General features: G+C 49.0%; 1 protein-coding gene across 1 annotated transcript in view; it reads right to left on the reverse strand.

The window, feature by feature from the left end:
- PTGFRN (prostaglandin F2 receptor inhibitor) overlaps positions 1-5,603 on the reverse strand; it is an 83,759-nt gene extending 78,156 nt beyond the window's left edge. The window contains exon 1 of the mRNA XM_078451528.2: positions 5,192-5,603. Within this exon, the coding sequence (XP_078307654.2) occupies positions 5,192-5,588 (397 nt within the window). The 5' untranslated portion in view covers positions 5,589-5,603. The remainder of the gene's footprint in view (positions 1-5,191) is intronic.
- Positions 5,604-15,823: the final 10,220 nt, after the last annotated feature.

Here is a 15,823-nt window from a genome sequence, read left to right on the forward strand (position 1 = left end):
GCAGGCATTAATCAGCTTGGCAGATACAGGAATTCTGTTAACAAGGCTAAAATGAGTGCCAAGGAATCTCTGAAGGCCACGGCACTTCAAAGACCGTTAAGCTGGATGCATTCACTAGGTTCCTCCTGCCAGCCTTCCCCTCCTCCCATGCTTTCTGGAGGAAGTTGCCCTTGGGTCCCTGGTGACCTGCTAAGGGTTGCAGAGTTGCCACATTTGGGAGGTGGCTCCTGCGACGGCCCCTTCAGGAATTGCACTTGGACTGCACTTGTCCCAGACCCTCCTCTGTTTGACTGCGCTCCGAGTGTCCAAATGCTGCCGCCCTTTTCTGGCGAAACTAATCTCAAGCAACAAACAGCATAAGGTGATGGCGAACATCGGTCAACTTTTCCATGGTAACAGGCACAGTGGACTCCAGTGATCAAATCCTGGCTCCACCATGGAACAGCTGAATGACTCGGGACACGGGAAGTCAGTTTCCTCGTGTGCAACATGGGGAAAAGAACAGCACCTTTCTCAACGTATTGTGAGGATTCAGTAAGAGAATGCACAATAAAACCTGATGCTTGATATGCGCTCTAGAAACAGCAAATATCGTTACTGTCACGTGCAGAGCCCTCTACAGAAACGAAAAGAACCGGGGCGCCTGGGTGGCTCGGTCGGTTGAGTGTCCGACCTTGGCTCAGGTCATGACCTCGCAGTCGATGGGTCTGAGCCCCGCGTCGGGCTCTGTGATGACAGCTCAGAGCCGGGAGCCTGCTTCGGATTCCGTGTCTCCCTCTCTCTCTGCCCCTCCCCTCACTCACACTGTCTCTCTCTGTCTCAAAAATAAACAAACGTTAAAAAAATTTTTTTTAAAAAGAAACAACAAGAACCAATGAAACATTCAGTATATGGACACACGCACATCATGCGAGTGGCTGAGCCTGGGCCGTGCAAGGGTGGGCATATTTGCTTTTTACCTTACATCCTTTGTAACTGACAGAGACTGCTGGTCCCCCCCCCCCATTCCCCCCCCCCCCCAGCCAAATCCACTCTTCTCTTCCACAGAAGCTGGCACTCCATTGCTGCCAGGCCACTTTTTCTCAGCTTCCCTTGTAGCTAGGGTGACCAGACCAAGTTCTCTTGAATGGAATGTGTACAGAAATGATGAGCGCCCCTTCCAAGCCTGGCCTATGAAACCCCCAGGTGTTCTCCTCTATGATCTTTCCTCAATATGGGGCTGGCACAGTGATGGTGACAACCAAGCTGACATTAGGTGGGCTGAAGACAGGGGACTGCCATCAGCCAGGGTGCCAGAAGGGCTGCGAGGGGCAGGGATACCTTTAACATCCCCTTGGGACTGTTTGGAAAGACACTTCTATATCGTTTGAACCACTATGCTTCGAGAATCTTTCTTAAAGCAGTCTGGCCTAATTAGTACAAAATTCTTCTATCCTATTTGAATTTTAAAATATAGATGTAATGCTTTTGTCATTTAAAAACGATTTTGATGGATTTGCAAGTTATTCCTTTCTTTAAAGACACACATGGAGAATATCTGAATCCCTCCCCAGATCTTTGTACCTTTCACTCTCTAATCCATGCTGTGTGTTAGCAAGACATACCTCCTCGAATACATCCCCATGTTGTGTTCCTCTCACCCTGAGATCTTTGTTTTTTTTTTTTTTAATGTTTATTTTGTTTTCGAGAGAGAGAGGGAGACAGAGTCCAAAGCAGGCTCCAGGCTCCAAGCTGTCAGCACAGAGCCCGACGCGGGGCTCGAACTCACAAACCACAAGATCATGACCTAAGCTGAAGTCAGCACTTAACCGACTGAGCCACCCAGGCGCCCCTTACCCTGAAAGCTTTTAATGGCTACCCATTACCCACAGATTGAGGGATATATACGTGTATTCATTCAGTCAGCCAACACTTACCAAATACCTACTATGGGCCAGGTGCCCTATTAGTAGTAAGGATACTACAGTGAACAAGATGACCATGGTCCCTGGCTCTAGGGTTATAATCAGGGTGGGGATTTAGCCCAGAAACAGACAATTATATACAGTGAGATAAATAAGTGACACGACTGGAGAATACACCCATGAGGCCAACAAACCCATCCCTCGAAGCCCAGACTTCTCAGCACAGCACAGAAAGCCTTCAGGACCTACCCCACACCCACCTTTCCCCTCCCACCTGTTCCTCCTCCCTCCAGCTCCAAGGAGCTTCCCTGCCCTTCCTGAAGCAGCCACACACTCTCACTCATCTGAACTTGATGCCTTCCCACAAGTGTGCATTTCCTGGAATGCTCTCCCACCCCTTCTTTCAAAATTCTAATTATCCTCAAGGCTCAGCTCAAATGTCACCTCTTCAGCAAAATCAACCCCAACCCCAAGTCAAAATTAATCATCCTCTTCCTTGCTTCCTACCAGCACATGGTTCCTCTGTCAGGTATTTCATTCTGTCTTATAGTTAGCTGTTTCATTATTTGTCCATCCACCCGCACCGACCACTCCATGAGGCATCCATCTGGGACGTTCTGTGGGCTCTAATGGGTATTCGAGAAATGCTGTATTTGAATGGATGGACAAGACGGGTCAGACGCAGGCAACAGAAGTGAAAGCCTTCTCTGCGAAGCTGAGTGGATTCTGATGTGATCACGGAGAGGCAGACGTAGGAAAATTTCATGGAGGAAGCGAGTTTTAGGGGGAAAGGGAATACACAGGTGAGAGGGGAGAAGCAGGAAAAACATTCCTAGGCCATGGGAAATAGAAAGTCCAGAAGGTTCACATACATTCTATGCAAAGGACAGCAAACATTACCTAGAATGAAGTATTTGATTCAGAGAGAAAATCAGAGAGAAGAGACCACAAGGGGCATAGCAGCCTTGGAGGAAAAAATCATAAAGAACCAATGAGCACAGGTGGGACCCCCAAAAACGAACCTTCTGGACAATGATGAACTGAGAAGGGAGGTTGGAGGAAAAGGTCAACCAGGAAGATGTCAGAAGTTATCTGTGGGGGGAACTATCAGAACCTGGGCTAGTAGGATAGTAGCTGCAGAAACAAGAAGAATGGGAAGAAGCTGGAGTATGTGCTAGGGGAAAAAAGCCACAAAATCGAGGGACTGTGTGAACACAGAGGTCAAAAAAGAGCAGTGACAGCAAGATTACACCAGGATGCAACACAAGAGGAAAGATGAGCTTGTTCATCAACATATTAAGTTTCTGGAGCCAGTACAGCACGGAGGGCTTCCCAGAGGTCACAACGAAGCCACAGCGAGTGTGATGCTGTAGGGCAGAGCTATCATCTGGAATACCAAGCTCAGGAGCTGTTAGAGGAAAAGGCACTAGCTGGTAACACCATAGACGTTCATGTATAGTTAACACGAAATGCCCAATCAGCACAGGATACACTGGGACACATATAACCAAGACTTCTACAAGCTGTGCTTTCCCCGTTTCTATTTTTGCTCTTGCCAATCTCTTTTCTCCCTTTGCCTTTCCCTCGATGTAGTTACACCCAAGGGCACTCTTTTCAAACTTCCACCTGAGCCCACCATCTGAGCTGGTGCACAGGTTGTAAACTGCACAACTCTAGGGGGAGTCACTCACATTGGCTACAATGTGAATAACGTGGCCTAGAGTTGTGCAGTGCACAATGTGTGCAACCAACCATGGGCCATGGCTTGGTTTGATCCTGATACATCAGTCCATTAACGGGTATGGACTATCACAGCAAAGAACTTCAAGGGTCCTGGCGTGAAGGGGAAAGCCTTAGGATCCGAGACCGTACAAGGCATGCTACAAAACTAAGTGAAAGATCTGGAAGCTTTCTGCACATGGTTGCAGCTAAAGCAATATGGCTGGACGAGGTCTCTTAGGGAGTGGATTATAGAAAAAGCCTTCAAAGGTGAAGAAAGAAAACCCAGTAGCAGCTAGAAAGGCTGGCCCACCAGCAGCAGGAGTCGTGGGGGTTGGGACAGTGTGGGCCCTGGTGTCAGCAGAAAAGGAGTGGCTGTGGAAGGCTTCCACTGGGACCTCTGCCTGTAAGTGCAGAGTAGTCATCTGCCCTGTGTGCAGCTGGGGCCTGGCTGGGACAAACACCATACACCATGCATTCTGCAAATGATTCAGATCTGCCTTCTCTCGGGGTTTGGAAGGGAACCCCGGGTCAGGTCGTAGGCCTCCTACTGTTCTGGTTGACACAGACCAAAGGGATCCAAGAATATTAAAGAACATCAAAGCACTGGGGTCAGAACCTCAGGTACCTTGGTGGTCACTTAACAAACATATGCATTTCTACTGTTGCTAACTGCACGGTTATGTTAAATAACCCTACTATGATAATCACGTCGATTTACACGAAGATGGTGTCTGTGTGTATGGGGTAAAAGGAAAATGGAGAGAAAACACACACACATACCCCAAAGATTCCTTGGGTTGGGGGAAGGCTCTGGGCCAAATTATCCAGAGGCACCCAGATTTGGGGAGGGTGGAAGACAGGGGACAGGAAAGGGAAGAAAAGTAACAGGTAGGAAAAGTTGGAGAAGCCACGGCTCCCAGGTCTTTGTGTGCAAATGTGCAGCTAGGCAGCTTGAAGAAGAGCTGAAGGAAAAGGCTGAGGCAGAATATCGAGCCACCGCCAACATGACGAAGGACGCGCACACAGATTTTTCCTGTAGCGCTCTGGGCCACCCCGTGACCTTCGTAGAAGGAAGTTGGCGGATTCCCTGCCATCCCTGGAAAGGCAACTCAGCGTGGGCTGGCATGTGCCAGGGGCGATTCGGCCCGTCTCGGCTACGGCGGGGCACATCAAAGGCGCATATTTCCGCCCCCCTCCTGGGGACGCGGCTGGGGACCGCGGGCACCTTCCGAGGCCCGGAGTTCAAGGTGAGCCGGCTCCCGGCGGCCAACAGGTAGGGAGGGCTGCGGGGCGGCGGGGGGAAGCCGGCCACGGGCCACTCCCCCGCCCTCCCCGCACAGGTGGGGCGAGGCGCGCGGCCTGGCCGGGCAGCCCCGCCGGATTCGCGCCCCGCTCCGGGCGGCGGCTCGGCGCCGTTCCCCGCCGGCCCGCGCCGCCCGCGTACCCCGCCGCCTCTCCCGGGAGCCGCCCGGCACCTCGGCGCCCCAGGCCGCGCGCCGCAGCTGCGCCCCGCCGAGCCTCCCCCGGGCCCCCGGCGCCCCGCCGAGCCCCGAGCGTGCACTCACCCAGCCCCAGGAGCGCCAGCAGCAGCGGCCTCGGCGCCAGGCGCCCCATGCTCGCCGGGCGGGAGCGGCTCTCCCCCGCCTCCTGCGTCCCCGCCGCCTCTCCTCCTCCTCCTCCTCCAGCTCCGGCTGCTCCAGAGTCCGCGCTCCCCCGCCCGGGCCGCGCGCCTGCTCCGCTCTCCTCGCGAGCCGAGAAATCCCAGCGCTGGGCCGTACGTGAGCCCCTCGCTCCGCGCCGCCCGCCCGCCTGCCCCCGCCCGCCTCCGGCCTCGCGCCTCCCGCCGGCCGGGCACCGGGAGCCGGGCGCCGGAGCCGCCCCGCCGAGCCGAGCGCGCAGCCCCGACCGCTTCCCGAAAGCAAAAGGGAAGAGCCGCAGCGCCCGCCCGCCCGCGCCTCCCATCCGGCGCTCTGCCAGCAACAAACACAAACTTTCCCAAGCCCCTCCCCGCTCCAGGTAACGGAGGCAGCGCCCGGCCACCCGCTTAAAGGGGAGGAGGCGGCGGAGCCCACCCCACTCTCCCCTCGGGCCCCCGCCCCACGACCAACTTTCCTCCGACCTTTAAAAGTTGGCCTCGGAAGGACTCCGCTGGAAGCTCCATCGTTGCAGCTCTCTTCCCCGACAGCCCGCGTCCCGCCACTCTGGACGCACCCACGCGTGTCTGCTGTTCCCTCAGCTGCCTCCCACCCACCCCCACCCCCACCACCGCTCGTCTCCAGCCCAGCACCCCACCGACAAGCCGCCGTGCTCTTGCCAAACATTGTTCAGGTAGGACTTCCCCAGAGGTGAGAGGACTTTAAAGGTCACCGATTCCAACCTCTTCGTGGTACCGAGACCTGGTGTTCAGGTGACCTGCCCAAGGACTCACGGCCTAGTGGCAAGACCAGAGCCTCGATCTCACAGGCTCTGCTCACCGCCCTGTGGCCGGGTGGGCCTCTTCCCTCTCCCGGGTGCCTATGGCATTGATTAGAACACTTCCCACAAATACACCCATGGGGAAAAGACAAAAAAACAAGACCAAAAATCCATGTATGAATAGCTACAGTTCTTGGTATGGAATGTACTCTTAAGACTAAACGGGTGTTGCTTTAAGCGGACACAACTGGTTACCAATACTCTTTTTTTCCCTAGAATAGGGTTCTGAGCTTCCGATTTGAATACAAAAGGCACAGTATTGAAAAAAAAATTGTTAGCGTTCATCGTTTAAAACTTCACAAGGGTGATTCACAAGAGTGCTCCTATAAGGGACCATCGTGGCGCGCCATGCCCCCCCAACACCAAGGCCTTTCATTAATACACGCAAAACAGATCACAGATGTTAATGGACAAACTGCCTGGGTTGGGGAGGGGAACCCTGTTTTTACTCTGATGCATCATTTCCATTAACAGGTGTGTGGTTAGCCAGGTATGGACCTTCCCAAAAGGGACTCTTAAAGGAGCGCCTGGGTGGCTCAGTGGGTTAAGCGTCCCAGTCTTGATTTCGGATCCAGCCTTTTGGGGCTGACAGGGCGGACAGAGCTTGCTTGGGATTCTGTCTCCCTCCCTCCTTCTGCACCCCCCCCCCCATTCCTGCATGCATGTGCATGCATGCTCTCTCTCTCTCAAAATATATAAATCAACATTAAAAAAAATTCATCCCAGGTGGCACAACAATATGAATGTCTTAATGCCACCGAACTGTATACTTAAACACGGTTAAAATGGTAAATCCTAGTTTAACACAATAAAGAAAACATTTTTATTTCATTTTTGCCACCGAGGTGCTCTTCGTTCTGTTCACCCACCCTGAAATCCCTTTCCACTTGCCATCCCATGGAACCCTCTAGAATTTCTCTGGGAAGTTTTTGAATTTAATTCAATCCACCTTAAATGCAAGCCTGATGTTAGGCCTTGGGAGATGCTGGAACCACAGAGAAGAGGAAGGCTGGGCCCCTCCAGAAGCTGGGATCTTTTCCTTTCTTAACCCCACCACAGCACTTAATGTCTGGACCACACGTCTTGGCGCTATGGACTGAATGGTTGTACCTACACCCCGCCCCCACCCGCCACAAATTCATGCATTAAAGCCCTAATCCCAAAAGGTATTTGGAGGTGGGGCTTTTAGGGGGTAATTAGGTCCTGAGGATGGGATGGGGCCCTCATGAATGGAATCAGTGTCCTTATAAGATCTCTGCACCATGTAAAGAGACAGCAAGATGATATCTGTCTGCAAACCAGGAAGAAGGCCCTCACCAGGAATTAAACTATCTAGCAGCTTGATCTTGGACTTAAAGCCTCCAGAACTATGATAAATAAATGTTTTTTTTGTTTAAGCTACCTAGTCTATGGCATTTGCCGTAGCAGCTTGAGCCGACTAAAATGGTACAACATGCATACTATTCGTATTTTTGTGTAATAAAGCAAAGAGTCGGTGCTAAAAACTCTTTTGTTCAACAAATAAGTACAAGTCTGGACACATGATAGGTCTTCAGCAAATATTTATACAGCGAATTAATGCCAGGCACAGGGCTAGACCCTGGGAATACAGAGATGGACAAGGCATTTCCTGCCCTTGAGGTGCTTAGTGTCCACGCATCATGACTTGGAAGGTGTGACAGTGTAGGCGAGGTGCAGGTGTGACACAGGGAGTGGTCGGTCCCAGGAAAAGTTGTCAAAGAAAGCTGATCAGAGAGTGTGTCTGTGAAATGAGTTTCGAATGATTGGGAGGTCTTTAGCTGTGAGGTGTAGGGATGTGCTTATAATAGATGTTGTATATTTAACATGATAGGGATTCTTCTCCCCTCCCCTCCCCTCTCCACCCCCAGGTGTTATTAAATTAATGGTGCATTTTCAATCATGGAAATAGCAGTGGTTAGTAGTTGAAATGGAAATAATAAATAAGACTGCCCAGGCAGGGCAGGCGGAATGATGACGGAAGTGGATAGCCTGTTGGTAGCGGGCAGTGAGCTGTGTCATGAGAGTCAGCCCAAGTCAGCCGTTTTGTTGCAGAAAATGGGTGTAAATTAATAACTCAACTCCAGACAGTTGCTCATAACCACTGCTCTTTGCATAGCCCTGACTACCAAAGGATAAAATCCTGAAGAAACAGAACACCTGCAGCAGACTAGCACAATTTATTAATTCATGACTCTGGAATCCAATGATGCTTTGCTTATGAAAGATATTTATGCCAGAGTGAGTAACCTCCTATACAGGTAAGGCTTTTGCCCCAACCAATTGTTCTCAGTTTGGTTCATCTGTGGGCTTGCCTAAGGCAAGACTCACTCTCCAGCAACTCTGACCCACACCCAATCCCCAAGGAGGTGAGTCCTACCCTGGGTTTCCTTTGCCAGATCGCAAAGGACCCTTGGAGGCTCTGGTCAAGACAGCCAGGATTTGTCTCTTGATTATGCTTCTCTGTCTTCGGGCATGTCCCCCTGAAAACCCCATGAAGGTCCTCACACTCACTCCTGACAGATATTCCTGCTGAGATCAGGAAAGACACCCTATTATTTAAAGTTAAGAATGGAATTATTAAAAGGTCCCTGTGAATGAATTTGCTGATTGTTCTAAGATTCACCCACACGTGGTGTGTTAGTGATGCCATCCGCACCAGCCCATGTACGCACGCGCGCGCGCGTGCGCACACACACACACACACACACACACACACACACACACAGTCTCCAGATGCCCCTGGCCCTACTTGAGCAGAGTGGCAAGGGAAGGTGTCCAACCTTTCCATTCCAGTAATCATTCTCGTTAACATAGTCCTTGTTTTCTTTGCAGGTGACTTTTCCCCCCATTGAAGGTACGGAGGGGGTTACCAATCAAAAAGAAATGTAAGATTTAATCATCAAATTAGAGGATGGAATTAAAAGTTAGAAAGGAAGAGTGGGGAGGGGAAGCCTTCGTTTCCTGATGAGTGACAGTCATTCAAAGCCGGTGAGCCTGTGGAGGATGTTACGAAATGCCCAAGTGACAAACTTAAAGACAGTAAGGGCTTCATCTGTTTGGACTGGGTTAAGCATGGTCCTGCGGAGAGCTGAGCTCTGTGACCTCAGGCCTCAGGCTGGAATGGGAGATAGTGGAGAAAATGTTCTTAGATGACCAGATCTACCCCTCATTGAATGTCCACCTTCCTTCCCCTTGCCATTACCTCCCACCAGCCTTTCTCACCCCACTTGAGCTCTGCTTCAGGGCTTAACTGGAATATGGTCTCCAGTTCTCGGCACGACATTGTAAAAATATTTGCAACCTAAAATTCACTCAGAGTAGGGATGCGACCTCAACTACAGGATGCCCAGTTAAACTGAATTCCAGATAAACACGGAATACTTCTTTAGGGTAAGTATGTCCCAAATATCACATGGAGCACACTCATACTGGGAAAAGTATTCCTTGTTTATCCAGAACTTGAAGTCAACTAGGCATCCTGTATTTTTATTTGCTGAGTCTGGCAACCCTTGTCCAGAGAGGAGTTACCTTATATGGAAATAGGTTCTTCCAAAAGACTTGGAGAAGGACAACAGGGAGCTCTCAGTAGTTATCTTCTGATTATTTTGAAGTTTTGCATTTCAAAGGAGGAATAGACTTGCTTCGGGGTGTTATGTTGAGTCACTGGGTAAAAATTGCCAAGAGACAGAATCGGCCTAGTTTGTCACAACCAGAGTGAGCTCAATGATGAGGGGAGCTGCATTATGTGTCAGTATCCTGCTCTCTCTATAAAGCCTTCAGGCAGACATTAAATGCCTACCTGTAAGGGAGGCTGTGGGGGGATTATTGCATGGGGGGGGGGGGGGGGGGATGGGACAGAGAAGCTGACCTCAGAGGCAATCCTTTCCAACCTCAAGATCCTGTGATTTATCTAAGGCCAGCCAACTCTCTTGTCTAGTCCCTCTTCCAAAGTGAAATCTTTGTCCATGCTGCTCTTCCCTTTTCTGGAACTTCCACCCCTTTGGGCGGGGCTGGCTGTCTGCCCTGGAGCTTAGAGAACAGGGTGAATTCATGCACCAGCCACAGCTTTCTCGTGGAAAGCTGGGATTGCTACCCCTGCTACCTACCTACCTACTCTCTACTGAAGAGGACCCATAGCTAAGTTATTCTAAAACCCAGCTGTCGGTTTGGGTGGATATCTCCCCATTTTTATCCACTCCGTAGCTCATAAACCCCCCTTAGAAAGTCACTTAGCAGAGGGGTACATTTTGCAATTTTGTCTACCTTGGAAGGTGCATGGGGAGTGGCATTATGCCAGCCAGCCACTTCGTGGTACTTTACTGAATGACTTTTGTCCCCTGTAGCAGAGGCCGGTTTGTAGCACCCATTTTAATGTGTTTCTTTTTTTTTTTTCTGGCCTGAAATTGCATCCATGCTCTGTGACATAAAGCTTGTGGGGGTCTTGATCATCCATTTGCCTCTGAGTTAGGAAGAATGCAAAGTTACCTTCTGAGGAGAATCTTGGGCATCTTGCCCATGAAAACACAGGAGGCCCCGCTTCTGAGCCTTGGTGGGCTGGCCTCGCATGGCCCCTGCATCGTCATGACAGGATGTCAGCTGCTTGACGGGCCGGGCAAGTGCCTCTGTGCTTAACCAGCCACCCAGAACAGCCACCATCCAGATGATGATTGCAAACTCACCGCTCCGCAGCATTTTCAAAAGCCCACCTGAGAGAAACAACATTTATGGAAGATTACCTGAAGTAAATGCAGTCTGTACATTCTTCTAAATACCCTACGGTCTACCCCTGAATTATGAATTAAGCAGACAGTGAGCTCATACCTAGCTATCTCATATGGGCACCCCCATGACGTTGCTTTCACTGAATTCCAGATTGTCCTGATGCCATCAGTTTATAATGAGGGATGACCTAACAAACAGCCCGACGCACTTTGTCATTGTCTTTTCCTGGAAGGACAGGTCATTACATCAGGCAGCAGCCTCTCTGCTTAGGAGATCACGGAAAAAGGTTACTCTGTTCTCAGCACTACAAACAATTGCGCTTTTCCTTAGTGACTGCTTTCTTTTTACCTCGCGGGCTCCGTTAATGTTATAACTGGTGGTATTTCTCTTTTCATGCTAGTGACTAGACAGGTTATGGTGAAATCCGCACCTCCCCCGCCCCCAACAGATGCCTAGGACAAAAAGCACAAATTTTGCATAGCCTCACTCGCCCCTGTTCTTTTCCCTTGCCCTCATTTGACTTTCTTCATTTTCCTTTCTTTTACATTCCTGTGCTTGCACCACGTAGGAACCCGCTTCCCGTCCTCCCTGCCACGGTGATACTCTGTTCCACACCTCCTGCCCTTCAAGAGACATTTTAAATTCTAACTCCTCATTTGCAGATTAAATACAATGAGGTAATAATCACAATGAACTCTGCTTGCAGGGAAAGGCTGGAATGTGATTAAGCCCAGGCAGCTGCCCTTGAACTCGGGGCCTGTGTGAGAGAGGCATGACATCCCATCAGAGCCCCGGGAGCTCCTGAGAAAGGAAATCCTTTCTGAGAGCAGCAGACAGACAACTGCCTGTCCTCCCCTAACCCTAGCTCAGCGCACTGTTCGTGTGTCCGCAGCACTGGCTGGCAAATGTTAGAATCAACTCGCTTTCTCCAAGCACACAACGGATGGAGGGTTGGGGTGGTCTGAGAACGTTCCGGGCGGAAGGATGGTAATGGACCTTGGGTTCTATGTAGTTAACAGCTCCAGTGCGCTGGTCCAGCTGGCCCTGAACTGTTCAGTGTCCCCTGCACTCTGCTGCTTCTCATTTTTGAACATTTGCTGCCACCATACCCAGCCTCTGAAACACTGTTCACACTTCTGTGCCTCTGAACTGTCGCCCTTGCCCCCAGTGGAAACAGAAGGATCAGGCATTACCCTCTGATTTTCCAGCTCCAATAGTTGGAATTGGCCCGCAGGGATGTTAACTCCTTCATGCCTCTCTGGTCTGCACCTGTCCTGGCCTAGCAGGCAGGAGGGACACAGGTGTGCTTGAGGTGGGCCACTGATGGCACACACTGAACTGTCCCCCACCGCTTTATGGAAACCCCAGGAGGGGCCGAGGGTTGTGACTTGGGGCATCTGCTGGAGCTTACTCATCACTCCTATCTCCAGGCTGGTGTCCCCCTCCCACAGTACCCTGTGAGTATCTCCAGCTCTTTACTGAAGGCATGTTTTATAGTTACACGACATATCGTTACACTAATGACAGCAGAGGCTGATTTCTACTCAGCTTCGTACCCCAGCAGCGAGCACAGTGCCTGACACAGAGTAGGTCTGCTCAATAAATGTGTCAGCTCCAACAAATGTAGCTTTTTCTCCTTCATCCAGGGGAGTGCCACATAAAATTTTATTTGGGGGAAACAAATATCCAAAGCCACTTATCTAGTCCAACCCTCTCATGTTACAGATGAGGCATCAGAGGCCCAGAGAGCCTAAGTAAGTTGTCTGAGATTACACAGTATATTAAAGTGATTATGGAATATTAAAATGATTCTACAAAGTATGCCAAATGCAGACAGGGGAGCCAGCCGGAGTTACAATGTAAATTATTAGCACTTGAAATGGAGGGTATGACCATTCTGTGCTGGATTTCCAGCAGGAAATTGCTCAAAATAAATTAACTTGGAAAGTTCCTGAGCTCTGATTAAAGAGGTGAATGGCTTGAATGGGGCTCTCTCTTCTAGGAGAAGAAATTCGCCCTCTGTAAACACATTTTCAAGTAATGTACCAAGGACTTTGAATCAGAATGAACTTACTTAGCATTCTCTTCCTCCAACCCATTCATCTGACTGTGGCAGCTATAGGGAGAGGCATTTTCATTTAAAAAAAAAAACAAACGAGATGTGGATGGCACAACTATCTTAATAAATTGAAAGAAAAAAAAAAAAAACCTCGGCTAGCCCTCCCCTTCACCTAATGCTCCCTCCTACCTCTAGAAAACCTTCTGCTGCAGTCTTGGGCACGTGTGTGAGATTCAGAATGCCAGGGATGGTCAAAGATTATGATGAGAGCCCAGAGAAATCAAAGTTTACCACTCCTCATTGCATGCCAATGTAAAAAAACAAAACAAAACAAAACAAAAAAAAACCAGCAGTGAAACACTTTAACTTGAGTGGATGGGGGAGATTGTGAGTCATGGGAACTAGTTGGCCTGCCAAATGAGAGAGTTAGGACTTGCTTGAGCAGACATACTCCCACTAAACTTTTCTTATTTGCCCAGACACGGGCCAACATTACTTTGGGAAAGAGGGGCCAGTGTAGCATTTTCATAGTCCATCATACCCTGACAAAAGAACAAAACAAACAAACAAACAACTTGATGAATGTAAAGCAGACACCTGCTTCTCCCTTGTGTGGTCCATTCTCCACAGTTTTCCTTCTGACACTCCCCTGAGCCGGAAGCCCCGAAAGCCAAGTGATAAAGTGGTGATGTTTTTCTGCAGGCGATGCAGAATGAAGCCAAGAGACCTGAACCGGAGTCACCCATTCAGGCTGTGCCTCTTACAAAAGCTCTCTGACCTGGCACGAGTCACTTAACCTGTCTGGGGCTCAGTTTCTGTGTCTGTAAAACGGGGACGATAGTGATATTTATGGCCAAGCATTATTTTGGGAACTGAGAAAGGGCTCATGACATATTTACGTGGTAGAAGCTGCTGGTGCGCCACTCAGCAGTGGGTGTCCTCACGAGCACCGTGGCTGCCTACCGAAATGTGTGCCCCGTTCCACAGTGTGGGACCGTCACCGGAAATCGGTCCTGCTGCCGGGGACCACGTTCCCAGCTCCCTCTCCGCCTAGATGAAATGACAGAACTTACACCTAGGGGAGCAGGTTAAAAAGTAGTTACGTGGCTTTCTCATACTTTCTTCCCATCTGCTAGTTGGAAGCAGAGGCCTCAAGCAGGCTCCGTGCTCAGTGTGGAGCCCAATGTGGGGCTCGAACTCATGAGATCATGACCTGAGCTGAAATCAAGAGTTTGACGCTCAACCGATGGAGCCACCCAGGCACCCCCTACTCTTGAAGGTGTATAAGTTTAATACCCTTGTCAGGGATTGGTTTAAACATGACCGGGTGAGGAAACTGGCCAACGAGATGTGAGGGAAGCCTTGCAAAGGTCCTTTTCTTATATCAATGTCACTCTTTTATGATTACTGCTTTCTCTTGTCTCTGTTTTCCTTTTATTTCCTTTTATTTTATTTGTAAGCTTTATTGAGGTATAATTTATATACAACAAAATTCACCAATTTAAATATACAGCTTGAGGAGTTTCTATAAAGTCCTGTAACCATCACGACAGTTGCAAAGAAGAATACTGCCGTCTCCCACTAAACATCCCCATGCTCCTTTGTAGTCAGTCTCCCCTCTTCACACTTGGGCTCTGGCATCCTCCGATCTGTCTTCTATCACTACAGTCTTACCCTTCTAAAATTTTACATAAATTGAATCATACAGATTCAATAGTCTTATATGTCTGGCTTCTTTCGCCTAGCATAATGCTTTGGAGAGTCATCAATGTCGCTGTATGGATCAGTAGTTCATACCCTATGATTGCTGAGGACTATTCCGTTGTACAGATATAACACAATTTGCTTCTCCATTGACCCACTGATGCATATCTGGGCTCTTTCCAGTCTTTTGTTTCTTATGATTAAAGGCACTATAAGCACGTGCAGGAGAGTGTTTGCTTGGACATACGTTTTCGAGTCTCTTCGGAAGATACCTGGAAATGGTGTTATTGGATCATGTGTTAAGTTTTAAGTTTAAATTTATATAAGACATCACCCAACTGTTTCCAAAATAACATTTTGGGATTTATCATTTGGCATTTCTACCCAAAACATGTGAGAGTTTCCATTTCTCTGCATCCTTGTCCACACTTGGTATTGTCAGCTGTGTTTAATTTAAGCTATCCCAGTGGGTCTGTAGTAGAATCTCATTGTGGTTTTTTTTTTTTAAGTTTACTTATTTAATTTGATAGAGAGAGGGAGAGAGTGTGCACAAGCAGGACAGAGGCAGAGGGAGAGAGGGAGAGAGAGAGACAGAGAGAGAGAGAGAGAGAGAGAGAATATCCCAAGCAGGCTCTGTACTGACAGTGCAGAACCCAATGCAGGGCTTGAACTCATGAACTATGAGATCATGACCTGAGCCAAAGTAGGATGCTTAAGTGACTGAGCTACTCAGATGCCCTGCAGTTTCTTTTTTAAGTTTATTTATTTATTTTGAGAGGGAGAGAGCGTGCATGCACGCACACTCAGACACACACGCACACGTAAGTGGGGGAGGGTCAGAGAGAGAGAGGCAAAATCCCAAGCAGGTTCTAAGTGCGGGGCTTGATCCCACAAACTGTGAGATCATGACCTGAGCTGAAATCAAGAGTCAGACGCTCAACTCCTGAGGACCCAAGCACCCCTCATTGTGCTTTTAATTTGCATTTCCTTGGTGAGTAATTATGTGGAGTATCTTTTCATGTGCTTATTTCACCATCTGTATATCTTCTGTGATAAAATGTCTATTCAAATACTTTGCCCATTTTTAATTGGGATGTTTGTCTTCTTATTAATGAGTTATAAGAGTTCATTATATATTTTGAATACAAGTTCTTTATCCAATATATGTTATACATCTGTTTTTTCCACCATCATGTTTTCATGGTCTTTTTTCATC

The sequence above is a fragment of the Panthera onca genome, chromosome C1, assembly GCF_046562875.1.
Source record: "Panthera onca isolate mPanOnc1 chromosome C1, mPanOnc1 haplotype 2, whole genome shotgun sequence".
NCBI classification, from domain to species: Eukaryota; Metazoa; Chordata; class Mammalia; order Carnivora; family Felidae; genus Panthera; species Panthera onca.